This window comes from Naegleria fowleri, assembly GCF_008403515.1.
Source record: "Naegleria fowleri strain ATCC 30894 chromosome Unknown tig4, whole genome shotgun sequence".
NCBI classification, from domain to species: Eukaryota; Heterolobosea; class Eutetramitea; order Acrasida; family Naegleriidae; genus Naegleria; species Naegleria fowleri.
Window position 1 is genome coordinate 117,565 of NW_025407936.1, and position 25,473 is coordinate 143,037.

Below are 25,473 nucleotides of genomic sequence, written 5' to 3' on the forward strand. Positions count from 1 at the left end.
AAAAAAAATTCCGTTCTTGGAAACATCACTCGGTCCGTTGCTGCGTTGCTGGAGTCGACGAGTCTCTCGGTCCGAAGATCATTTGAACAGCAGTTTTTATCATTCGTAATTTTAATTTTTGTTGTGTTTGGGTGATTGGTGTTTTTTGGTGTTTTTTTGATGCTTCCTTGACATGTCCAACAACAACAATAATACAAGTGGTTACGACGAACAACAACAAAACATCTCTTATGGTGATGATGATGAACCACATCAATCAGCTGAAATAATAACCAATACAATTGACGTTATTCTGGATGTGAATGAACACAATGAAAACAAGGCTATTTCATCTCATCATCAAGAAGTAGACACGATTCGTTCTGCAGCAATAGTGGAAGCATCATCGGAAACTATGGTCCCCAATCATAGTAGTGGTAATAATAGTAATGGCAACAACGACAACAACAACAACAACCATAATTCCATACATCTTTCTATACAACAACAACCAACATCAACGATTTTGTCAGGAAATGTTCAGAAAGACACCAAAAGTACCGAACCAGTGAACCCAACCCCCTTGACGAGTGGTATCACTAATGACGTGGCACCATTTCATGCGACACCAACCAAAATTACTCCTTCCAAATCACTTGCCAAACCGGGTTCAATTTCCTCGTCTTCACAAAAACAATCCAGAATCAGTCTCGACAACAGCGAACTACATCGAATCAGTAGAATAGCTCTTTCCGAGATTGAAAATAGTAGCCTCTTGTTACAACAGCAAGAAGGCGAGGAATCGACCAATGAGCCTCCTTTTTCTCCTCCAACCAAATTAAATTATTCTTCACCCCAACAAAAACCTTTGTCACAACATCATCCTACCTCTTCCGCTCTTCCCCAACAACAACACAACTCTACACAATCTCCTTTAAATAATCTTCCTTCTCACAACAACCACAACAATAATTTATATACTCGTTTGTCAGCACTGCCTGATGACCATAACTTGACTAACAATGATGAGATTACATTGTCAACCACAAGCAATTTCACAACCAACACATCGATCACTACCTCTTTGGCAAATAGCTCTGCACGAAGTAAAATTGAAGATGAACAACTTTTAGAAGCTTGGAGAAAGTCATATAAGAGAAGAACAAGCAGAGCAGGAAGTATATATGCAAATTTTAAGATACAAGACGATATGGCCCTTATTGGACTTCAACCATTTCCCTCAACAGCGTTACCCATTGCAGATCAATGGAAAAATCTACCTTCTAGATATTACTATAAGGACGAAGATGTTGAGGGAACTTTTTCAACACAAGGAAGAGTCAAACAAAGCAGAATTATCGTCTCATCAACAAACAAAAATATTCATGTTTCAGAGAGTTCTCTTGACATTGGATCAATGGATCCATGTCTTGAACCTGTGACTTCCAGTACAAATGCTGTAGCCATGACTTCAAAAGACTTGGGATTTAGCAGTAGCAGTGACGAGGAGGCACAGGAAATGAAACGACAAAAATCTGAAAATAAGGTAATGCGAAAAGCTCCCTCCAGGAATTTACATATTCAAGTGGAGAAAAATTCTCCTCTCGTGTCCAGCTTGTTGCAGGATGGAAAATCTCCAAAAAAATTGGCAACAAGCACAGATTCACTTTTTCATGACAAGAACCATTCCACTATCGTGTATGCATCTCCACTTAGTGGTACCGCTTCTGCAGCAACACCACTGCCTTTCAAGAATGAGCTCACTCCAACACAAATACCTTCAATTGTGACGGACATCAATCAAGATCTCAACATTGTAAAAAGATTACCAAAACCAAAAGGTCGTTTTGTTAATCACATACGAGAAGAATCGTTGTACATTGAAGATACCGAAGATGTAGAAGAGGATTATGTAGTGAAACAAACCGACATGGAAATGATAGAAAATACCAAAGAAAAACCAAAACAATCCGACACATACAATGTGAATTACTATTTGAGCATGAAACCTGTGAAAGATATTGTGAATAAGAATATTGTAAAACCACTAAAGAAATCAGAGGATGAAGATTTTAGCGACGACGAAGATGAATCGGTAGTGACTGCTCCTCCCACAATAACAGAGACCAATGGTACGAAAACAGACGAAGCAAACAAGAAAAAATTCGAAATTATTTACATTAATGACCGAGAGCAGAATAGAAATTCGAGAAAACATTGGCCATCGAACTACATTCGCACTACCAAGTACACATTATTGACATTTATTCCAAAGAATCTCTTTGAACAGTTCAAGAAAGCAACCAATATTTATTTCCTCATTTCTGTGATTGCAGTACTCCTACCAGGCGTGTCACCAGTTTTTCCAATCACCGCTATTATACCTCTTGTAGCCATTGTTTTACTGCAAATGATTAAAGACGGTATAGAAGATTTTCAGCGCTACAGACAAGATCGAAAAGCCAACAATATCAAATGCAGAGTTATTAGAAATGGAGCTGTGCAAGAAATTAAAGTCAAAGACGTGGAACTGGGAGATATAGTTCTGGTGAGCAAAGAAGAGGCCTTCCCGGCAGATTTATTATGTATACACTCATCAAGAGAAGATTCCATGTGTTATGTGGAAACTTCAAATTTGGATGGAGAAACTAACTTGAAAACACGACGCTCATTGAAATCTGGAAAATTCTTACATGACATTCCCGAGTATACAATCCATAAGGAGCTCAGTAATATTCGAGGACAATTGAAAATAGAAGCAGCAAGTAGCAACCTCGACACTTTTGAAGGAAAAGTTAAAATCCATGTAAAAGTGAGAGAAGTCAGAGAGACATTGAAAGAGTCCATTTCGATGGACAACTTACTTTTGAGAGGATGCTGCCTCAAAAACACCAAACTCATTTACGGTATTGCCATTTATGTTGGAAAGAGTGCCAAAATGATCAAAAATCTTAAGGAAAATAAGGTCAAACGTAATTCTCTAGAGATTGCACTCAACAAGATTTTATTTTGTTTGTTGATATTACAACAGGCCCTGTGTGCTGTGGTTGCTGCACTGTCAGGAGTGTTTCAAACCAATTTCAGCAGACATGCATTTTATTTGAGACCATTAGACTCGTCTGAAGCATCTTTTCTTTCGGTCATGTCAAGTTGGCTTACTTGCTTTGTCATGTTAAACTTGATGATTCCAATGTCTCTAGTGGTCGGTATGGAAATTCTAAAAACCTTCCAATCGAAAAAGATAGAGTCAGACTCCAAGATGACGTACGGCAACTTTAAAGCGGAAGTTAAGAGTGCTAGTATGAATCAAGGACTTTCAAAGCTCGATGTCATATTCTCAGACAAGACTGGAACTCTAACACAGAATGAAATGAAATATTCAGATTCGTGGGTGGGTGGTTTGTATTATTCTGAAATGAATGCTCCTGGTATGATGAAAGAATACTTGACAAAACACCCGGCAAGCAATGACGAGCCACTGGTATCAGATACTGCAGCGTATCATGCCTTCATGTTGCGAGAATTTTTACTTTGTCTCTCGTTGAATCATTCTGTCATTCCAGAACGTGACCCAAAGAATCATGATAACATTGTTTATGATGGTCCATCGTCTGATGAAATTGCTCTCTTAGAGTGCGCAAGAAATAATGGTTTCAAAGTTCTGCAGAGGACCAATGCCGGTATTTTGCTTGAAGAAATGGGAGAGAAAAAATTTTATGACATTATGGCAACTTTTGAATTTTCATCAGATCGAAAAAGAATGAGCGTGGTGGTGAAACATCCAGATGGTAAATATGTTTGTTACTCAAAGGGAGCAGATACTGTGATGATTAAGAGATCAAGAGCAAGAAAGCACTTTGTGAATGATTTGAAGGTTGCTTTGGAGTCCTTCTCTATGAGAGGACTTCGAACTCTGGTGTGTTCGAGAAAGGAGCTTTCCGAAGAAGACTTTAATGTATGGTTTGAAGGTTACACCAAAGCAACTCTTTCAACCAAAAATCGAGAGAAACTCCTTGCTCATAGCGCTGCAGACATGGAAATTGATTTACAACTTATAGGATGTACAGCTATTGAAGACAAGTTACAAGAGGATGTCGTAGAGTCCATTACCTTTCTCTCTAAAGCAGGTCTGCAAATATGGGTTTTAACAGGTGACAAAACAGAAACAGCTATTAATGTTGCCTATTCTACGAATGTTCTCCAAAAAGATGAGACCATTGAAATACGTATTCGTGATGCCTGTAATCATAAACACGTTAAGAAAAAGATGAAAGTGGCATTGGAATTTTTGGAAAAACAAAAGAACAAACACTTTGAGTATGCACTCATTATTGACTCCAAGTCATTGGACTTGGCCCTCGAAAAGTACGAGAAACAATTTTTGAGAATTGTCAAATTTGTGAAGAGTGCTGTGTGCTGCAGGTTGAAACCATTGCAAAAATCAAGAATTGTGAAACTCATTGAGACCAAACTCAAGAAGAAAGCTCTCGCGATTGGAGACGGAGTTAATGACGTTGCCATGATTCAAGCTGCCTCCATTGGAGTAGGAATTCAAGGAAAAGAAGGTTCTCAAGCCTCTCGTTCTGCTGATTATTCCATTCCTCGATTCAAAAATTTGGTTAGACTCATTGCAGTACATGGTCGATATTGTTGTGTTCGAAATGCTGACTTTTTGCATTTGAGCTTCTACAAGAATATCATGATCGTAATGCCACAAATATTTTATACTTTCTTTTGCGGATTCACGTCGGCAGTCTTCTTTGAATCATGGGTTCTCACCATGTTCAACACGATTTATTGCTTTTTCCAACCTCTGATCAGTGGAATTTATGAGGAAGATTTACCAGAGGAAGTGATTTTGAAACATCCAGAAATTTATGACTCTCTCAAACGAAATGGAAATCTTTTCAATGCTCGAAGTCTCACATTCTGGGTGTTGACTGCCGTCTATCACGCCTCAATTATATTTTTCGGAGTGTTTATCAATTACATGTATGGATTTGATATTTTAGAAAATGGTCCTTCAGATGTTTATCATTTTGGTACCATCATTATGACTGCAACCATGACCGTAATTACTTTTAGATTTGCATTGGAAGTTAAAACTTGGTCGTTGCCTATGGTGATATCCATTTGGGGAAGCTATCTTTCTTACTTTGCATTTGTAGTCATTTACACACCAATTCCAAATTTTTTAGGAAAGGGAACTTTCTTTTTCGTGTATTTCCATACTTTCCTTAGTGTGAAAGCTATTTTGGTGACTCTAATGGTGACGGGAGCGTGCCTCGTTCCAGATTTAACGTTCAAATTTCTTCGATTTAATTATTTCCCTCATGATTACCAACAATTACTTATTGATTACAAGAGGGAGAAGGAAATTGAACGACAAGCCCAAAAGAAGTCTAGCTCTAAAATTGAACTCAACCAATCTCTTCAAAGTGACCTCAAAGACGCATCCACCAACAAGGAATCCAGAGTTTAGAGTTGTTGTTTTCTATTTTTTCAATTTTGCGTCTAGTGTGTGAGACTTAAACTTGAGTATCTTATTGTTCCTCAACGATCTCGACTGTCAACAGGTTAATAATAAATTAATCACTCGTTGTTGATTTTTGTGAGCTCGATGATGAATCAATAAAGTTTAAGAGCTTTTCAGAGCTTGAAACAGATTGAGCATCTTCCTCGTTATTGTTCCCAACCTCTGCCTGTTGTTTAGTGTTCGTAGCGTCCTCTTCTGATGAGCTGGTACTTGATGGCGTCATGTTCATGAACTCTTCGTCTGAGGATGGTATATTTGTTTTTTTAGAGGATTGAGCTTTTGGTGCCTTCTTTTTGTTTGATGTTTTTCGTTTCTTTGTGTTGTCACTGCTGGTCGATGCAGCATTAGAGGTTGCTGCTTTCTTTGATCGTGTGACCTTTCTTTTGCCGGTTCCACCTCGCTCACTTTGAGTACTTGAAAAACTGTGATCATCTTCAAATTCTTCAGAGGAGGGCTCCACAAATTCTTCCACATAGTCTTCGTCGTCATCACTTGTTTGTACTCCTCGTTTCTTTTTTGGTTTTGTCTTTTTTTTTGACTTGCTCTTTGGTCGAGATGTTGTTGGTTTTGTATCTTCGAACACATTTTCATTCAATGTCTGGTCATCATTATTATTGGTGATATCCGCCTCTGCCTGCATTGTTCGAGGTTCAGCATTGATATCTTCCTCATCAAAATCCAAATACGTATCCTCCGAATAATCCACAACTGTTCTATTTCTTCCTCCATTTCTTCTACTATTTCTTACATTCATACATCTTTCAAGATGAGGTGCATAGACCTCATTCGCAATGGATCTTTTACAATGATCACACACCACATGAGTTTTTTCGAGAGGTAATTGAGAAGCCGATATATGAGGAAATACCTCCACTCCATCTTCAATGGAGTAGGAACGATGTTCTTTCTTATTGTTTCCATTCATTTGATTTAAATTTTGAAGAAAATAGACTTTTCTTCGTTGTTCTCCGACCAATGAAATACTCAACTCGACAAGTATTTGCTTGAGTAATGTGTCAAAAAGAAAGCAACTTTGTTTGAACATTTGTATTTGTTTTCCATTCGGAATTGTTTCATCATCATTCTTTTTTAATTTGTGAGTTGTTTGATGATGAATAGGATGATGATCATTACTGGATGATGATACTTGATCACTTTCCGGAAATTTTAATTGATCCTCTTTCTCCTTATGCTTATTGGGATCATCTCTTTTGATTGGTTTTTCATTAATATCCTTATTAAAAACTTCTTGATTTTCTTCGCCATCATGATGATGAGACGATGACATGTGGTGTTCCATCCTCGCAAGAGCTTCCGCTTGCTGTTGTTGTCTTCGTGTGCTGCTTCTCGTTTTCATGAATTTTTTTAAATTTTAGAATTTCCAAAATTGGGTGAAGGCACTCGTTCGTTCATTGAGAATTCATCATTGGATTGTGTGTTCTCGTTCTGATGCCCAGCAACACCACACTTCAACCTCTGTCTCTTTTTCTAAATTTGAAATAATATATTACTTTAAAAAAATTGTTTACAACATTGAATTTACAATCACAATTTACAACCACATGTAAAGCCACCTCACATATTCATGAATGGTCATGCAATTTCAATTACATGGAAATCGATGAAAAAGGAACTTCGAGTTCACTTAATTTTTAATTAAAAAAAATGTCTCAAGTTCAACAACCTCACTCAAGTGGAGATGGCAATGAACATAAGAAGGCTTCACCACCACCACCACCACAACCACTACCCGGATCATCATCATCTTTACAAGAATATTCATCATCATCCTCCTCCTATCATTTCAATGATCTACCCAATGAAATGTTCTTTTTAATTTTATCTTATTTGGATCATCGACAACTCATTGATGTCATGTCCCTCAGCAAGAGTTTCCGATTGTGGTCCTTTCAATTTCTTCTCTCTCATTTTCATTGTACTATCCATACGGATGAATACAGTAGCGACATGGAAGAGATGATTCATTGCTTGAGAGTTCTTTTACAAACTCCCTTTTCGAGTGATCAGAGAAGATGTGATGGATATTATAGTATTGGTGAATGTACTAATATTTCCAAACAGTTAAAGACTTCCTTCTCGAGAGAATATTTGAAAGAAATGGTGAAATTGTTGTTGAATAGCTGTACCATGTCAAGATTGGATTTGACATGTTTCAAACAATTAGTTCCAGTGTTTTTAGGAGATTCGAAAATTCAAGTTTATGGTAGTGATGGGATTCTGAGAAGTTTAATACTGAACAATGGATTAAGACAGATCTATCTCGATCTCAAACCTGATTCTGAGAATGTCACACGGCAGTGGACTTTTGATGATTTTGCAAATGTGATAGGAACGGATGCTCTCTCACAAATCCATAATTTAAATGTTTGTGGATTACGTGGAAAATGTACAAATGTGTTGGAAAAGTTGCAAAATATTCGAGTATTGAATTTGAGGAGTGAAATGCAAATTCCGATGGATACGATTGTGTCCCTGTCACACCTGACTCATATTTATTTGAGACATTATAGAGTTGACGATTTTTCCACAGAAAAGTCTCATTTTGATCTTGATCTATTGTTGAGAAATGTGCACAAACTCAAACATTTGACTGTTCTTGAAGTAGTTGCCGAGCATAAGACATGCACTCTCGTGGATGATGCAGAAATGAGAAACTCGCTCAGTAATTCCTACGTGAAAAAACTGACCATTATTTGTGAACGTCTTCAAATTGAATCATCTCATGAGTCACACCACCGAATATCGTCACAAATTTTACCACATTTGAAAGAGGCACAGTATCTTTTTGCGTTCTCAAATTTTAAAGGAACCACAAATGACGCTTTTGCCTTGCTTGTACCACAAGGTGTGGAACAACTTGATCGATTAGTACTTTCTGAAAAAGTCGATTCCAATCTCTTCTCCACCATTAAAATAAGGACACTCGTTATTTGGGGTCTTACAAAGACAATACCTAACATGAATTTTGATGAACTTGTCGTAGGAACACGCTTCAAAAAGTCCGAATTTTTCCACATGGATGAACTCATTAACAAGAACAGATCAGATATCACCTCTCTTAGATTTATTAATTGTGTTCAATCGGGGAGAAGTGTAAACACTTGGAAGACGACATCTCTTCTCAAACACCTTACTCTTGAAGGATGTACGGTCGATATTGAGTGGCTTGTGAATTTATTGCAAATGTCACAACACACACTGGAGACATTGAAATTGGAGAGATGCAAAATAGAGAATCCCTTATTCATTGGAGGTAAAAAATTAATGAAGGGTCTAGTCGACTTTCCCAAGCTCACAGAATTGCGAGTCATTGATTGTACCAACCAGGAATTCTTCATTTCATGTTTGCTCCATGCGACATTTAAGCAATTGGAAACTCTTGAATTAGTGGATATGTGTAATGTTGAAAGTGAAATTTTAAAAACTTTATTAACGAATCTGGTGGAATTGACCAACTTTAAATTTTTCAAATTAACAGAAGCTTGCATTGATGATAGCATGTTAACAACCATGATCACCTTGTCTAGAGGAGAAATTAGTGCCACTGCCACAAAAGGTTTAGTAACCATTGAAGGACTGTTATCGGTACCAGAAGAATTGTTTTCTACAATTTCATCCTTTCATCTTCCTGCATTAGAAATTAATTCTGAAAATATTGAGGAGTATTTTAAAGTATTGAACACGTTTTCGACATTAACTCTGAAACGATATACCATTCGAATTTCAAGTATTGAATTATATTGTGAAATTTTTAATTATTTGAAAGAAAAAGGTTTCGATTTGGAACAGTTTAATGTGATTCTCTCAGATCGATTGAATGTGACATCAAATTCAACTCTAAATTCGAAAATTGCTAAATCCTTGAAGAGTCTCATTGAAGCAATGAAAAGTTTGAGAGGCATGATTTTGGATTGGTCTCCATTTCTTTCCAGTGATTTGGAAGAATTTAAACAAGGTATGTCATTCTCTATATTTCTTGATTTGAAACACAACTTCAACTTTCGTCATCATGAAAGTTTTAAGAAAATCAGGGCGCTCATGTCCCAAGTTAGTATTTCCAGTTTCTTCTCTGAACTCTCTAAAGTATCCACAAACCAATCACTATCAATACTCTGTATCCAACTTTTCATGCACTTGCATGTAATTTCCCTCTTACCTGCATCTCGATTCAAAGCACACACCAACCTTGCAATCGCCACTCGAATGAACATGATCATTGATCGGTTTCTTCTTGCTGTTTTGCTTGAGATGTTGCCAATGGATCTGAATAAATCACATGTGGAAAATCACCAACATTCCATTGATTAAAAGAATTGCACCAAAATGACAAGGTGAATGAGCTCAAGTTGCCACATCCTAGGATGACTGTGACCTATTCGAAGGAACTCTGAAATTATTATCCAAGCTAAAACAACAGGTGATTGCATTATAATAAACAATGTCATATTTTACTTGTTACTGTTTGAGGCCAACTGTTGTTTCCTCAGTTCTCTCATTCTCTTTGTTTGTTGATAGTCATCCATGACATGGTCAGAGGTCGAAACGCTAACAAAGCTGAAAATGGCTGAAATACTCTTCCTTCTGTCAATGGTGGAATCATCTGCCACCGAAGAACTGGCCATGCTCGCTGTACGTGCCAAAGATTTGCGTTTCTCATCACGAACCTTATCGATCCTTTTGATGAGTTCAATAAATGCATTTTCAATTCCTTTCTTTTTAAAGATGGCTGACGTCTCCACAAGAGGACATCCTAAATAGTCACTCAATTTCAAACCTTCTTTTGTATCGACCTCTCTCTCCTCATCACTCACGTCACACTTATTTCCAATAATAATTACTGGTAAAATGGTGGTCGATGTCGTTGTGGAGCTTGTCGTAGTTGTTGGAGTGTTCGTAATTATAGAATTCGATGTGGTCGAAGAAGTATTCATGGTAGAAATGGCCGTATTATTATTAGAAGCACCATTCATTAAGGATGCATTGGTTGCTGTTGTTGGTGAGGTCACCACAGGTGTTGTGGATGGTGTTTTAGAGGAAGAAGAACCTCTTGATGACACATGGTTGGAAGTTGTATTCACGTAAGGTTGTTCAGGAGAAGATGGGCACACACAATGTGGTGAAGTATGAGATTGACCATTAGAAATTTCATTCATGTCACCGCCACCAACCATGGTTGTTTGTGGATTCATTGAATTCTCTGAATTTGTGGTGGAAGAATGATTTGTGGAATCCAAAGAGGGTGATATTGTTGAAGATGGAGAATTTCCATTATTGATCACATTCACACTATTTCGTGTGTTCGATGTCACTCCTTGTTTTTGAGATTCCTTCTTTTTTTTGTGCACATTCTGCCATGAATTCTTATTCATCTCTGCCAATAAAGGTGAATGAGGATCCAATAATTGAAGAATTAATTTCATGTAATTCTTGACACGTTCTGTTGAGAATTTGTTTGTGACGTCATACATGAGTAAATATCCATCAATGTGTGTCTTTAATTCCTCTTTTTCTTCTGTTGTAAAACCAGTGTCGTAGAGAGTGATCATGGATAATTCATATTTACAATTTTGGAATTCCACAGTAAATATATCTATTTGGTTGTCACATTATAATTGTCATCACAAAAAAGGATGATCATCAATATAATTTGAAACAAGAAACAATCGATGAATATGGAGATTATAGAGATTCAAATTCATCGTTGGTCATGATATCATGTTGTTCGCAATAGATTCATTTTACGAACGAAATCATTGTCATTCATAGAGAGAGATGGGATATTCCATAAATAGTCCATCATCAAGAGGTTGATTTTCATCATGATCATGAACATGATATCCACAACGAATGTCAAGACGTTCATCATTCATCACCAAACAAGCATCACGACGATTGTGACACAAATTTTTGAACCGATCGCCACAACATTGAAAATTTCCAAATTCACCATCATCATCATGAGAAGTGTATTTCAATTTCAACACTCTAACAACAACACTCTAACACAACTTACACTTATTTGCTCCAGGTCTCACCTGAATGATTTTACCATCAAATAACTCTGTTGCTGCTTTTGCAAATTCTTGTTTTCCAACCAATGCAGCTCCCCTTTAATGTTGTGAATGTGATGAGAATGATGAACACATTTTTGGATCAATGAAGAGATTGTAGAGATAATAAAATCATTATTATATATTTGGATTCAACGACATCGGGTGGGAAGGAATGAATTTCATCATCGATCATCAAATAAAGCACGAGTTGGCACGAGTTGTTGTTGTTGTAGTAATAGAATGATTGGTAACAGAAATGTTTGTAGTAGTCGAAGATTAAAGAATGAAATAGACCAAAAAAGAAACGCGGAATATATTGTTGTCAATATCAGCAAAAGCATTGTAAATCAATAATGATAACTTTCATCCACGAAACAACCTGTTCAACACATATTACCTACATGACACAAATACTGTATTTAACCGTCTTCATCTTCTTCACAATGATAATTGAATCAATAATTTATAAATATCAAAAAAAAATAATATGAAAAAGATGGTTGTTTGTATGGAAGAGAAGAGAGAGAGGATGAGTGTTTTGTTCGGTGGTGGGTGGTTGAAAAGATCTGATGATGAACCAGTGTTGGTGATGATGATGGTCTGTTGAAGGTCTTGTCGTCGCTTGTCAACACAAAAGTATGATGACTGACAGCAAGGAAGCGCTTCTTTTGTTGAACAAGTCAGCTATCAAAATGTCGCAGTGGAGGTGACCAAAAGGAAAACTCGCCAGTTGTTGCTGTGTAGGGGTAATGTTGGTATTTTTTCAAAGTGCCAAAACGAAACGTCAGTTTTCAAAATGGTCAAGTAGTCTCAAGCTCGAAAAAAGGATCAGGCCGTTTAAACGAAGATGTGTCCTCGATGTTGTCAATTTCTGCCAATTTCGGGATCCATAGTTTATTTCACCAATCACTGGAGAAGCCCACTAATCGATGGCAAGTGTGCAAGTCAAATGACATTTGGCAGAAGAATTCTTTACAAGGTTTGATCGAAAATGTTAAAGATCAAAGATTTCTTGTGCTTTTGTATGGTTTTAATACTTTACAAATTTTACACTTGTTTGGACCTTGCTTCTTCTTGACACCCAAGTGAGTTCTTAAAAGTTGGCATAAAGAAGAAAGTGGTCATTGCTTTTTGTAATTCGCTTTCTTTTTCAGAGAGGATTTTAGCTGTGAAACAATAATGTTCTTTAAATACCTTCCTAATGATGAATTGTTGTTCTCGTGTTGAACACTATTCGTGCTCTTCGAATGCCTGAGGGAAAATAAAAGGAATTGGCATAATCTCTGTCAAGTCAACAGACCCGTGTTCAAAGATGGGTCCATGAGGAAAATGAAACTGTTTCCGGTTCTATGGAACAACATTCTTGTGTTCAAATGTTTGTGAACCAAAACATGATCATCGTCGAACCATGTCTGGAGATGAACGTTGTGTCGTTGAGACTAAAGTAAGGCTAGCAATTGAAAGATTTGGGTCTTTGCCAATTTACTGGAATACAATAGTCAAATAGTTACAAGGAATGGAACAATACAGTCATATCTGTCCTCCTCGCAAAGAGTGCCTATAATGTTGAATGCCAAAAAAAGCTGATAATTGTGTAGTCTATCCATATTCTTGTTTATTTCACCAATTGCAATGCATATTGTTGTTCACTTGGATCGAAATACGTCCATTGTTGATACATTGGTGTCAATCATAGTATAAATTAATGACATTCAAAGCTCATCCTTGTTTTTACAGGCAGAATGGTGTTTAAGTTCAACATCATCAACAAATTCAACATCAAATTCACATTTAAATAAGCGATCCTCTACTTTGCTCCAATGAACCACATTCCACCAATCGGACACATAGGCAGCTCTTTTGTTTTGATGTTTGAGGTAATAAGCATGTTCCCAAACATCCAATAAAAGCACTGGTTCATCCATGTATTCAATCATGGTGTTTGTGGTGTCTTTTTGAGGAGAGGTTAATTGTTCATTCATGTAAGCACTGTCTTGGTTGGCGTAGGTTTTGATCAACAATTCTGAATTGAGAGTTTTCAAAAAGGTTCTTTTCACGAGAACGACCTTTGAAGAGTTCATCCATACAGGATGATTGAACATCAAGTGACAAATGTGGATCCACATTGATCACAGTATGAATCAATTATTCAATGACAATCATCGTCATTGATACGCACATTCATTCATATATTTAATTGTAATGTGTTCAGTGTTGTGATCATTTTGAGATGCATTTCAAAGTACATGATAGTCATATTCTAGAATTCAAGCATTAATTCCAAAACAATACCTACCCATCCACTTCCAAATACTTTCAAAGCTTGATCATTAAATTGTTTAATAAATTCATCAACAGATCCAAACTGTTTACTCAATGCTTTAACCACTCTTTCACTTGGTTTTGATGTTCTATGTTTTTCATCCATCATTAATTCAAAGAATAAATTATGATTTACAAATCCACCTCCGTTGTTTCTAATCGTCTTTTTAGTTGCTTCATCAATGGGTAATAAATGTAAATTTGCTAACAAGGTTTCAATGCGTTGTGCTTGCCAAATAAATTTTTGAATATCATCGTTGGTGCTCTTCAATAGGGTTTCAATGGCTCCATTCAAATTATTGACGTAGGTTTGATGATGGCCGCTATGATGCACTTTCATGGTAGCTTGATCAATGTGAGGTTCTAACTCGTGATAAGCATAGGGTAAATGTGGCAATACGACTGGGTTAATACCACACTGAATGATTCCGATCAGAAGAGCCATCCAAGTTGAAAATAAGACAACAAGAAAAAGTACGAAATTTGGTAATTTCATTTTTTTGTAATGTTTAACAGTAAATAAATACGAATAATAATAATGTTCGAAAATAATAATAAATGTTTCTATTCTCCTCAGCATAATGAGGACAGAAAGATGAGAGGTTCATGTTGTTGCAACATGTCATTTTTCTTCTAGAAAATACATTTCAATACATTGAAGGTCGACCATCGATTATTCAATTAGAGCAGAGACAGACAAGTCAGCCTTAGTCAAGCCCATGTTACCATTTCCAAGCAAGTTGTTAGGATCAATCTTTTGCTTGAGCGACTTCAAAATGTCCACACCTTGTTCTCTGATAACTTCTGGCATCCAGTGTTTTCTTAATTTACCGACACCGTGGTGGTGTGACAAACTTCCTCCTTGCAATAAAATTTCATCTCTTGCCTCAGCCTCAATTTCTGAAAAGACGCGAATTGGATCCTTCAATCCTCTAAAGATGAAACCATAATAGAAATAGACACATGCACCAGTTTCATAGGTTTGAGTGACACGAGCAGAAACCCAAGGTACAGAAATGACGCCATGCTTCTTGGCAGAGTCAACAACTCTCTCTCTGACCTTGTTAATCATTGGAACAATGTTGGACCATGGCACAGAAGTCTCAAAGCTTTCAGCCATGAAATAATAATTGAAACCATAATCTCTCAAATATGCAATCACATAGGTGAGTAAATAACCTCTACCACCTGCTTCAGCTCCTGCTTTCAAACCTCCATACTTGGAAGTAATGTCATAAATAATCTTTTGTTGTCTATCAACCTCTTCTTGAGTTCCTTCGAATAACAATGTAATAACGCACATCTTTTCAGGGTCAAATCCTGCGACTTTTGTGACATAAATCTTCTTGAACCAATCACCAATACCCTCAAACACGCTCTCTTGCTTTGGTTTGAGAGACTGACCAAATTGGAATTGTGAGTTGTCAATGAGACGAATTGAAGCAGGAGCAACTCTCTTGGTGGCAACTTCATGAAGACAAGCAACTCCAGTCTCAAAGTCAGGAACAAGAACTGAACCATAAACTTGACATTCAGGGCATTTTCTAACTCTTAGAGTGACCTCAGTGATAATACCTAGAGTACCTTCTGATCCGAGGAACAAGTGCAACAAGTCTGGACCAGTGGACTTTCTTGGAACATTACATGGAAGTGACCAAGTACCAGTTGGTGTAACAATTTTCAAATTTACCAACATGTCCTCAATATTACCATATAAATTTTTCTTCATTCCTGAGGCTCTTGTGGCAACCCAACCACCGACCGAGCTAAATTCAACACTGTCAGGTTCATGGCCAAGAGTGAGGCCATATTTCTCTTTGAGTTCCTTTTGAATATCAATTCCAATGGCACCAGCCTCAATGACTGCAGTATTAGACTCAAAGTCAACACTCAACACTCGATTCATCTCTTGCATATCAACAGAAACAATCATTCTAGTTTCATTCTCAGGACACATCAAAGCTTGTGAAACACTGGTACCACCTCCGTATGGAATGATGGTCAATTGATCAGCATACTTGTTTGCAATTGAAACAATTTGTTGAACATGATCATGTGAACCAGGATAAATCACCATATCCACCAATCTCTTAAATTTTCCGTATCTTAATTGGTAAATTTCTTGGCAAGTGTGTCCGTGAGAGTGCAATAAACGAACTTCATCTTCAAAGGCAATAAATTTGAAACAATTTGCTTGTTTGATATCATCAACGAAAGCCTTGCAAATAATTGGTTTGGTAATCTTCTTTTGCATCTCTTCCCATGATTGAGGTGGAGATGGATACTTGGTATCGAGTCCGGTAAAGTTTTCAAACCAAGGACGAAAATCAGGGACGTAGTGACCTGAGAGAATATAACGATCTCCGGTAACATAGACATCTCGTTTTTCATCCATGACGAAATCGGTATCCTTGTATCCCCATCCATTCCATTTTGTTATTTTTTGTCTCTTGTTTGGAATACTGGCTCCCATCTTCATCATGGAGAGAGAGGAAGCAGAGAGACCCATTGCGGATCCAGCGCATTCATTTGATGAAACAATATTTTCAGAGGAAAATCTTTGATGATCGTTGGATTGCATCAAGTGGGCTCCAATCATGTGCAAACGACGAGAAGCCTTTTCATTGTCGAGAAGAGAAGAACCTGTTGTTGAGGGGTGCATTTTTTTGCAGAACAGTTTGTGAAATGATTACAACAATTTCTCCTTCACAAATGTCCGGTCGCACATCACAGTGTGCTCTTCAGCTTTTTATTGCTTTGGTTTGAAACTCTTGTCATAATACATGACTGCTCTCAAACAATTTCCAGACTGTGTGTTGGTGAATATGTGGATAGGAACGATAAGAATGATTTGTTTAACATATGTGAGATGACAAATTATCAAGTGCAGTTTGGATATTGGAAATGCATGTTGTTTCAAGCATCACAGTGATGGACTCGTAAAAAATTGCAAACAAACTGCACGGACTTACCTTAAGAGCCTCAAAGGACTGATTGATATCTTCAAAGTCAAAATGATGAGTGATGAAAGCATCAGCGTCAATTTCTCCCTTCATGTAATCTTCGACGAGCTGAGGTACAGAATCTCTTGATTTGTATCCACCGAAGGCTGTACCTTTCCAAACTCTACCAGTCACCAATTGGAATGGACGAGTAGAAACTATACGTGTTGCACATGTAAAAGATCAAATGAAATGCATTGAACAATATTGAAGTATTCACATGTTATGTTTGGTCAAGAAATGATGAAATGAATGATTAGAACCTTGCCAACGAAAAAGAAAATGCAAAAAAACTTACTTTCTTGACCAGCGGCAGCTACTCCAATAATAGTACTCACACCCCAACCTTTATGGCAGCATTCCAAAGCTTGTCTCATGAGCTTAACGTTACCAACACATTCGAAAGAAAAGTCAGCTCCACCATCTGTCAAGTCAACAATTGCCTTCACAACATCATCAACCTTATTTGGGTTAATGAAATCAGTGGCACCAAACTTTTTGGCAACTTCAAATTTTGCCTCATTAATGTCTACACCAACAATTTTGGCAGCGCCGGCCTTCTTACATCCAAGAATAGTAGCAAGACCAACTGCACCCAATCCAAAGACCACACAATTTGAGCCAGGTTCCTATTGGGAATTCGTTCAAAGCAATGTTCAGAGATGTGTGACATTCACACATAGTGGTGTGTTTGTACATGGTCAAAAGTACATTTCACATTTTGCATGTCAAATAATGATCACACAATCGTTTACAACAAACACATGGAGATTATACAATATTACAGTAATCATACAGAAAAAGACTTCTTACTTACCACCTTGGCAGTGTTCAAAGCTGCACCCAAACCAGTGGTTAAGCCACATCCAAACAAGCAAGCACCTGCTTTTGGAGCATTTGGATTGATCTTTGCACAGGCAATTTCAGGAAGGACAGTGTATTCGGAGAAAGTTGAGGTACCCATAAAGTGATAAACAGTTTGACCCTTGCAAGTGAATCTTGAAGTTTCGTCAGGCATCAAACCCTTCATGTGAAATGGATGTTTTCATGATTGTTGCAAAATACAATGTTGAAATTAAACATTTGGAAAGGTATTTGATGATCATTGCACCACAGATCCATATTCACGTAATTATTGTGAGTGATTTTGAATGAGTGGTGAACCGCATATTGATTCAAGGATTTTCAATGAATCAAGCCATCATGCCAAACGTCAAAGTTTCAATAGTTCAATATGGTGGATAAAACATTCTCTGATCACTATTGTGACTTACCCTTCCTTGAGTTGCTCTAATCTTTTGATCATTTTGGTGTTAAATACTTGACACATGGGTCTACAACATGTTGTCCACCTACCTTTTGACACAAATTTGTTTTTGGACTCTTGCACCACTTGCATTCTTTGCATTGTGGAGTGTAGCATGGGATTACAGTATCTCCAACTTTAACACTCTCAACACCTTCTCCAACGCTTTCAACAATACCAACACCTTCATGGCCCAAGATTGTTGGGAAAATACCCTCTGGATCACTTCCAGACCATGTGTAGACATCGGTGTGGCTACACATGACAGATTAATATGTAATATATTAATTTTTGTGATTGTAAATGACGGATTAAGTAGTAATGATCATCACGATCACCCAATGAATATTGTTGATTTATCAATATTTAAAAATTAGTATATAATTGAAAATTTTGTGTTGAATCATTCATAATCATTACACAAGTTTAGAAAATTCATAATCATCATCGTCATTAAAATTTTATCTTGTATTAATTCATACTCTCGTTTCATAATAACATCACTTACCACAACGCAGTGCACAACAATTTAATTCTAACTTCACCCTTCTTTGGTGGAGCAACAGTAACAGTCTCCAAGGACAAAGGTTGATTGGGAGCCCAACAAACAGCAGCCTTGCATTCAATTGGCTTTCCAGCAGTGGAAGATTCAGACATTTTTTCTAATATTAATCAGTGAAACAGTGAAGCCTTTCCGAATTCAATTTGTTCGATTATATTATTTGAAGTACAATGGTTTTCCAAGGTAACGCATAATAGTTGCCTCAGCGATGGAAAAGGCTGAATGATAATTGTTGTTATACATAACTTGTTACCACATGCCTTTCATTCTTCACAACTTGGCCAAAAAACTATGCAAATTATTTAAGCTATGTGTCAATCTTAGTTTGTTGAATGTGAGTGAATGGGATGAATTTGAGGTGGCTTTATTTACTCTCAAATAATAGTTACTGAGTTTTCCTTGTCATACAAATTAGCTGTTAGATAATAAGTTTCACCTCTTGGCAAGTTATTCCAAAATTCTTCCTTTCGAGTGTTCAGGTTTTCACACTGAGCGTATATTGATCACAATCCAAGCTCACTTGAATAACATGCCCATCTGCCCAGTCTCCACTCATACCAGTTACACTTGAAGCTGGCTGGTATTTTTGATTTTGACTTGAAAATCCATGCGTCTCATAGAAACTACTTGTTGTACTCTTGATTGGTTTTTTGATAACACCCACACATATCCAATAAGATTCTCTTCGAAAGCCATTAACCTTTAAGCCTAACGAAAAATTTTTGAATGAATTTTTCGCAGGCAAATTTTGGTTGAAGAGGGGCGCTTCAAGTTTGTCACAAATAAATTTACCATCACCTATTTTCTGTATTGAGGATTTGGGTGATACAGAAATTATCGACAATAAGTAATAATTTTCTTTGGGTCTTGATGCTCCAGGTTGAACATAAAAACAACATAAAAAAATTGAAAAAATATTTATTGGCCCTTCGGTGCCTCAGGTCTTTCGTTTTCCCAGTATTGATTAAAAGCTCTACCCATCAAAAACAACATAAAAAATGGACCTGATTGTGCTTGATTGAATTGTTGAAAAAAACAGTCATGATCCCTTCAAACAATTCCGAAACCACTCTCTTGAACGAAGGAATTAATTTAATTGGAGATAATTTGTTCATGCTTTTGGACGAGGAGTATTATGAGTTGGCACAACAACTTAATTCAGATAAATATTATTCCGAAATTTTTGATGAACCCGTTCCGATAAACCATAAACTTGCGGATTACATAGAAGAGTGTACTGATATGTTTCATCCATCTTTTTGCTTTAGTCAAGAATGGAGTTTGACTGATGATACCACGGAGCAAGAACGAAGAAAGGACACAGCATCAGCAGACCGAACAATATTTTGTACAGCAAAGTGCACGACATGCAAAAACTGTGTTTGTAGAAAGAATGGACTACCATGCACAGACAAGTGTAAATGTGCTGACACCTGTTGTAACTTGGTAAAGCCAACTTTTGAACATGAATGGACTCTCAATGCTGTGTTTCCGAATGTGAATGTGGAACCTCCAACCAATTCAGGTCCTAGAAATCTTCCGAAACATTTATCGTTGCCAGAATCTACCTCCATAATTTGGAATGACAAAATATTGCAACATATTTACGAAAGAACAAACTGGAAAAAAGAATATTGTATTGAGTATGAACAAGCATTGAATGATCACAAAGAATGGTCAAACACAAAATCAAAACACGAAAAGAAGCAAAAACGTTTCAAACGAAAATATGAGCATGATAACGAAAACATGGTTCAGGAAATCAATGATGCCAATCCCCCTCCATTGATCAATGATATACTTGAGTCGGAGCCCAAGGTCGAACCTTTTGCCAAATATTTAGAAAAAAAGAAAGGCTGTACTATTCCCAATCATTATTCCAAAGACGACATTAAGGGATTTTTACAAATTTGCCAAATTATGGGATTATCTCCAATTCCAAATTACTATGATTATTGGTCAATAGACGGAGAATCATGCATTCTATGCTTGCAAACTCATTCAACGAATAATGAGCCGGAAACGATTTATTGACATACATATGCATCTCAGTAGCGAACCTAATTTTTTAGAGGACAATGTTAATTCGAACAGTAGACATTATTGGTTATGTGTTAAAGAAGTTTCAGTTGATGAAATAATTGCTGCTTTTAAAGGGAAAGTACGATTTAAACAATATATCCCATTGAAACCTCACAAGTACGGCCTGAAATATTATGCTTTATCAGACTCTACAGGTTATATTTATGCATTTTGGTTATATCAAGGAAAAGAATCAAGGTATTCTCATAATGCAACATCTATTGTTTTAGATTTAGTTAAACATGTTTCACCAGAAAATCATGTTTTGGGAATCGACAATTATTATGGATCATTAGATCTTGCGAGAGAATTGGTGAATCATGGATGGAAATTTGTTATGACTCTCAGTAACAATCGTCCTTCTTATCTATTCTCAGAAGGATTGCAGAAAAAACTCCCTGGAAGCAAAACTAGAAAATGGATCCATGCTGTAAATAAGGAGAACACTTTAGTGGCATTGTCAATTAATGACAACAAACGAGTTAATTTTTTGACAAATTTAGGAAGCAGTCAATTAATCAAAAACAAACCATACGTTCAAGAAATGTATAACAAATCAATGGGATGTGTTGACAAATCTGGAATTTTCTTGCATTACACTCATCCTCCTTTTAGAAACAAAAACTGGAAAACTGTCCATTTATTGCAGATGATGAAGACTTCGTTTGTCAACCAGTATATCATATTTAAGCATCACATTAATAACCCAGGTTTAACTCTTTGCGACTACCTCAAGCACAGCCTTGCTCAAACTGTGACCTTTTGTAACCCTTATTTCACCAGAACAACTCACTTCCCCATGAAACTCAAAAAGTTGGAACGGTATCAATTATGCTCTCATTGCAAAGACTCTTCTTCGGGATGTGGATACAAATGCATGGGATGTGGATGCTATCTCCATTTACATTGCTTTACTGCCTATCATGACCCCAAATTTATTTATTACTAAAATTTAATTACGTTCCCTATCCAGGATGCCCATTAACAACATGCAACAAAGTAAAGTTGAATCCAGTCACCTGCCTACTGGATCAGTAGGATGTTATTGTGAAAGCGTTAAACCTTGAGCAATAGCATAACCGTTTCCATCGAGTTGCTCTTGATTCAAGTCAATATGTGACGAGATGAAAACAGTTCATTGAGTGCATGAGATCGATATTGATCAATTGTAAATGTGCTCCCTTAGTGTGATTATAGTGTTGTGCGGTGGTTTCAACCACTAACGACCATTGGAGAAGGCTGCCCTTTATTGCATGTTGGAGATGGAATTCCTGGATTCCACTTGTTGTTCTTGTCAGAACTTGTGCTGAATTTGGAGAATCGATATTTTACCCTGAATTCTTCTCGTTCATGCACCGCCCCAGATATCGCATCTTTCGTTCGCAGTATACATACAGATAATAAATGATTGAAATACTGAGGGAACTTTCAATTTTTATTTTTCGATAGGCGGAAGGGATAAGGACCCAATAATGTCTCATCAAAACAGTCATCCACAACGGTTTCCGTTTTAGTAGCAAGCTCAGGAATTAAATAATAATCTGCTTCTTCAGCCAGGATGGCTTTTTGTTGAGTGGTAAGCTGATGAACATCTAATTTACCATATCTCAAATAATCCAAAATATATGGAAACATCTTTGGATTTCTGTCAATGAAATAACACCCTTCTTCATCTGGTAGCCACTTTCCGCTTGAAATCATGGCATAAAAGAACGTGTCTTTTCTACTGAGAAGAGTTTCTTTCGAAGTTTTGAAGATCTTTCCACCAACATCAAGTTTAATTACATCTCGAGCTTTTTTCGCATTTTCTTCCATCAGTTTGAATTTTAAATTGAGATCATCTTCGAGTTTTTTCAATTCTTTCATTCGATTATCAATTCCTTCTTGAATGGAAAGAAGTTGAGTGGTAACGGATTCAAGTTGGCTCTTTATCTCGGAGTAAGTTGTTGTTGACATTTTTTGAATTCCGGCTTCGAACAAAAAAATAGTCAGATCTGCCAAACTTCATTATGACTCCTCGCATTCAACATCCAGCTCCATCCTTTTCCAAGACTGCCTTGCTTCCAGATGGATCTTTCGGAACCATCAACTTGAACGACTACAAAGGCAAATATGTTGTCTTGTTCTTCTATCCTCTTGATTTCACTTTCGTCTGTCCCACTGAAATTATTCAATTTTCAGATCGTGCCCATGAATTTGGAAAGTTGAACACTCAAGTCATTGGTGTCTCAGTGGACAGTGAATTCACTCTATCTTGCATGGACTCAAACTCCAAGAAATCAAGGAGGTTTAGGCTCTCTCAACATTCCTCTCATCTCCGATTTGGATCAATCCCTTTCGGCTACGTATGGTGTATTGATGGAGGATGGAACTGCTGTTCGTGGAACCTTTCTCATTGATGATCAACAAGTGTTGAGACAAATTACAGTGAATGATATGGATGTGGGTCGTAATGTGGATGAAATTTTGAGATTGGTTCAAGCCTTTCAATTTGTAGCTCAGCATGGAGAGGTATGTCCTGCAGGATGGCAACAGGGAAAGCCAACCTTGAAAGCGAACCCAAAAAATTCGAGAGAGTATTTTGAGAAGCAGGTGCAATAGGTGTTTTCTTTGGAATCATTGTTGTTCATTTGAATATGAAGTAATAAATTTATACTTTTCATTTCCACATTCCAGTAAGAAAGAGAAGTCAACCAACAAAAAAAGTAAAAAAAAATTAAAAAATCGAATATTATTGCCATTTGATCCGCAACAAGACAACATGATCAGCGATGAAGAATTCAGAAGGCTCATCGGAGTCGGTACCTCTTCAAAGCCATCATCAGCATCAACCACCACAAGTACAACGGTTTCCTTTCCAAAAACCTCCACATTACCTCCGACACAGCACTCATCCAAAAGCCAAACTCAAGACTCGTTATTAACTGCCTTGTTGAATGAAGAAGAGCCAGCAGAAATTCCTCGTGATGATATTAAGAACCCTTTCGTGGTTCGATCAACAACAACTCCTCACAACTCCTCAAAGAAGAATGAAGAGGACGTTCTCGATTTGACGCAAATTGATACTTCAATGTTGAGGGAGGCTTTTGATGATTTGACTCAGATCGATCAGGAGGATGAAGTATTGATATCCTCTCCACCAATCTCAACTCCGAAGAAGAATTTGAACAGATCTGCTGTGTTACCACCAACACCTCCACAATTTGTTACACCTTCTGTCGTGAAACAAGCTATTGATAACATTAATTCTTTGAAAAGTGACAATTTAAAATTATTTGTTGAATCGTCTTCAATACGGGAAGAGAAAGCAGCTGCTGCAACCGAGGAAGAAGGAAAAGTGAAGATGAGGATGTGACAATGGAAATCAAAACTCCTCCAAGAACAGCACGAAAGAAGAAGCAAACAACTCCAAGAAAAACACGATCAACACCAAGAAAAAAGAGAGACACCACCACCGATGACGAGGAAGATGAAAATTACACGAAGGACACAAGTACGCCAAAGAAGAGAAAATCTCCAACAAAATCAAAAAGCACAACTCCTAAAAAGAAAAAAGTTGGAGGATGGGTCATGGATTTGGACGAGGAAAAAGAATGGGATGAAAAATCTAAGAAAGCTATCGAGGAAATGCGAAAACGATTTGAAAGTGTGGATAAGGTTAAGTTGAAGACTTCGAGCCCTTTAGCGGATCAGGAAGAAATTCATTTGACAGAGCTTGTTCAATAACGTGGAAGGAATGACACAAAAATTCCTTGAACGAAATTTATACCTGCATTCAGCATGATTTCTTGCCACATTCCACTTCTGATGGATCAATCAATGAGAATTTGCAGATCCATGTTTGAACTGTTTCCCATTTATGAACTCCAAAAGTTCAAAAACACAAAAAAATGCATCTCGTCACTTTGGCTACCTGTAACTTGGATCAATGGGCCTTGGATTTCTCGGGCAATCTTGAGAGAGTGAAGCAAAGCATTAAAATTGCCAAGGAGAAGGGAGCCAGATATCGTATGGGCCCAGAACTGGAATTGTCTGGATACGGTTGCCAAGATCACTTTTTAGAAACAGACACCTATACACATTGTATGTATGATCCGAAATGAATTTTCAAAACAATAATTGTAAATAATAATAACTTGAATTCGATATTGATTTAAATTCACTTCCATTCGAACAATTTTAATTGATCAAATTTCTCGAAATCATGACCTTTTTGGCTTGATCGAATCACAACAGCCATGGAATGTTTGGCCGAAATTTTGTCAACCGATCTTACCAATGATATTCTTGTGGATATCGGTGTGCCTATCAAACACAAAGGAGTCAATTACAATTGTAGAATTTTTGTTCTTAACAAAAAGCTACTCCTTATTCGGTGAGTTTTCTAATAACATTCGAATGTGTGTGAATTGAACGACGTCGGATTTAAACAGTCCAAAATTGTTTCTAGCTAATGACGGAAACTACAGAGAAACTCGTTGGTTTTGGTAGGTTGTTTTATATGAAATTATGGCACTAACGTTCTTGTCAAAAATATCAATTGATTTTCACACATTGAAGTGCATGGACAAAGAGATTTACTGTCGAAGATTTCGTCTTGCCCGATTTCA

The 25,473-nt window shown here is 37.0% G+C and overlaps 11 protein-coding genes across 11 annotated transcripts in view; 5 read left to right on the forward strand and 6 right to left on the reverse strand.

Moving 5' to 3' along the window:
- Positions 1 to 172: 172 nt before the first annotated feature.
- On the forward strand, positions 173 to 5,461 carry FDP41_007606 (uncharacterized protein; the record flags this gene model as incomplete). Its single annotated transcript, XM_044711369.1, has 1 exon — positions 173 to 5,461. The coding sequence occupies one exon, from the start codon at positions 173 to 175 to the stop codon at positions 5,459 to 5,461; it is 5,289 nt and encodes a 1,762-aa protein (XP_044568404.1).
- A 106-nt stretch (positions 5,462 to 5,567) lies between these two features.
- FDP41_007607 (uncharacterized protein) lies at positions 5,568 to 6,872 on the reverse strand (the record flags this gene model as incomplete). The annotated part of the gene is made up of 1 exon (XM_044711370.1): positions 5,568 to 6,872. The coding sequence occupies one exon, from the start codon at positions 6,870 to 6,872 to the stop codon at positions 5,568 to 5,570; it is 1,305 nt and encodes a 434-aa protein (XP_044568405.1).
- A 308-nt stretch (positions 6,873 to 7,180) lies between these two features.
- FDP41_007608 (uncharacterized protein) lies at positions 7,181 to 9,680 on the forward strand (the record flags this gene model as incomplete). Its single annotated transcript, XM_044711371.1, has 2 exons — positions 7,181 to 9,491; positions 9,553 to 9,680. 2 exons carry the CDS (start codon positions 7,181 to 7,183, stop codon positions 9,678 to 9,680), a joined length of 2,439 nt encoding a protein of 812 aa, XP_044568406.1.
- Positions 9,681 to 9,984: 304 nt separating this feature from the next.
- Positions 9,985 to 12,022, reverse strand: FDP41_007609 (uncharacterized protein; the record flags this gene model as incomplete). Its single annotated transcript, XM_044711372.1, has 3 exons — positions 9,985 to 11,126; positions 11,550 to 11,644; positions 11,991 to 12,022. 3 exons carry the CDS (start codon positions 12,020 to 12,022, stop codon positions 9,985 to 9,987), a joined length of 1,269 nt encoding a protein of 422 aa, XP_044568407.1.
- Positions 12,023 to 13,301: 1,279 nt separating this feature from the next.
- FDP41_007610 (uncharacterized protein) lies at positions 13,302 to 14,407 on the reverse strand (the record flags this gene model as incomplete). The annotated part of the gene is made up of 2 exons (XM_044711374.1): positions 13,302 to 13,655; positions 13,886 to 14,407. The coding sequence occupies 2 exons, from the start codon at positions 14,405 to 14,407 to the stop codon at positions 13,302 to 13,304; spliced, it is 876 nt and encodes a 291-aa protein (XP_044568408.1).
- Positions 14,408 to 14,584: 177 nt separating this feature from the next.
- Positions 14,585 to 16,573, reverse strand: FDP41_007611 (uncharacterized protein; the record flags this gene model as incomplete). Its single annotated transcript, XM_044711375.1, has 1 exon — positions 14,585 to 16,573. The coding sequence occupies one exon, from the start codon at positions 16,571 to 16,573 to the stop codon at positions 14,585 to 14,587; it is 1,989 nt and encodes a 662-aa protein (XP_044568409.1).
- An 87-nt stretch (positions 16,574 to 16,660) lies between these two features.
- Positions 16,661 to 18,876, reverse strand: FDP41_007612 (uncharacterized protein; the record flags this gene model as incomplete). The annotated part of the gene is made up of 7 exons (XM_044711376.1): positions 16,661 to 16,720; positions 16,884 to 17,071; positions 17,212 to 17,542; positions 17,731 to 17,937; positions 18,188 to 18,208; positions 18,270 to 18,474; positions 18,728 to 18,876. The coding sequence occupies 7 exons, from the start codon at positions 18,874 to 18,876 to the stop codon at positions 16,661 to 16,663; spliced, it is 1,161 nt and encodes a 386-aa protein (XP_044568410.1).
- Positions 18,877 to 19,822: 946 nt separating this feature from the next.
- Positions 19,823 to 21,812, forward strand: FDP41_007613 (uncharacterized protein; the record flags this gene model as incomplete). Its single annotated transcript, XM_044711377.1, has 2 exons — positions 19,823 to 20,739; positions 20,834 to 21,812. 2 exons carry the CDS (start codon positions 19,823 to 19,825, stop codon positions 21,810 to 21,812), a joined length of 1,896 nt encoding a protein of 631 aa, XP_044568411.1.
- A 479-nt stretch (positions 21,813 to 22,291) lies between these two features.
- On the reverse strand, positions 22,292 to 22,819 carry FDP41_007614 (uncharacterized protein; the record flags this gene model as incomplete). Its single annotated transcript, XM_044711378.1, has 1 exon — positions 22,292 to 22,819. The coding sequence occupies one exon, from the start codon at positions 22,817 to 22,819 to the stop codon at positions 22,292 to 22,294; it is 528 nt and encodes a 175-aa protein (XP_044568412.1).
- A 53-nt stretch (positions 22,820 to 22,872) lies between these two features.
- FDP41_007615 (uncharacterized protein) lies at positions 22,873 to 24,589 on the forward strand (the record flags this gene model as incomplete). The annotated part of the gene is made up of 4 exons (XM_044711379.1): positions 22,873 to 23,013; positions 23,081 to 23,374; positions 23,544 to 24,214; positions 24,298 to 24,589. 4 exons carry the CDS (start codon positions 22,873 to 22,875, stop codon positions 24,587 to 24,589), a joined length of 1,398 nt encoding a protein of 465 aa, XP_044568413.1.
- Positions 24,590 to 24,753: 164 nt separating this feature from the next.
- Positions 24,754 to 25,473, forward strand: part of FDP41_007616 (uncharacterized protein) — a gene marked incomplete at both ends in the record, with an annotated part of 1,261 nt that continues 541 nt past the window's right edge. The window contains 3 exons of the mRNA XM_044711380.1: positions 24,754 to 24,946; positions 25,100 to 25,238; positions 25,297 to 25,350. Of these exons, the coding sequence (XP_044568414.1) occupies positions 24,754 to 24,946; positions 25,100 to 25,238; positions 25,297 to 25,350 (386 nt within the window). The remainder of the gene's footprint in view (positions 24,947 to 25,099; positions 25,239 to 25,296; positions 25,351 to 25,473) is intronic.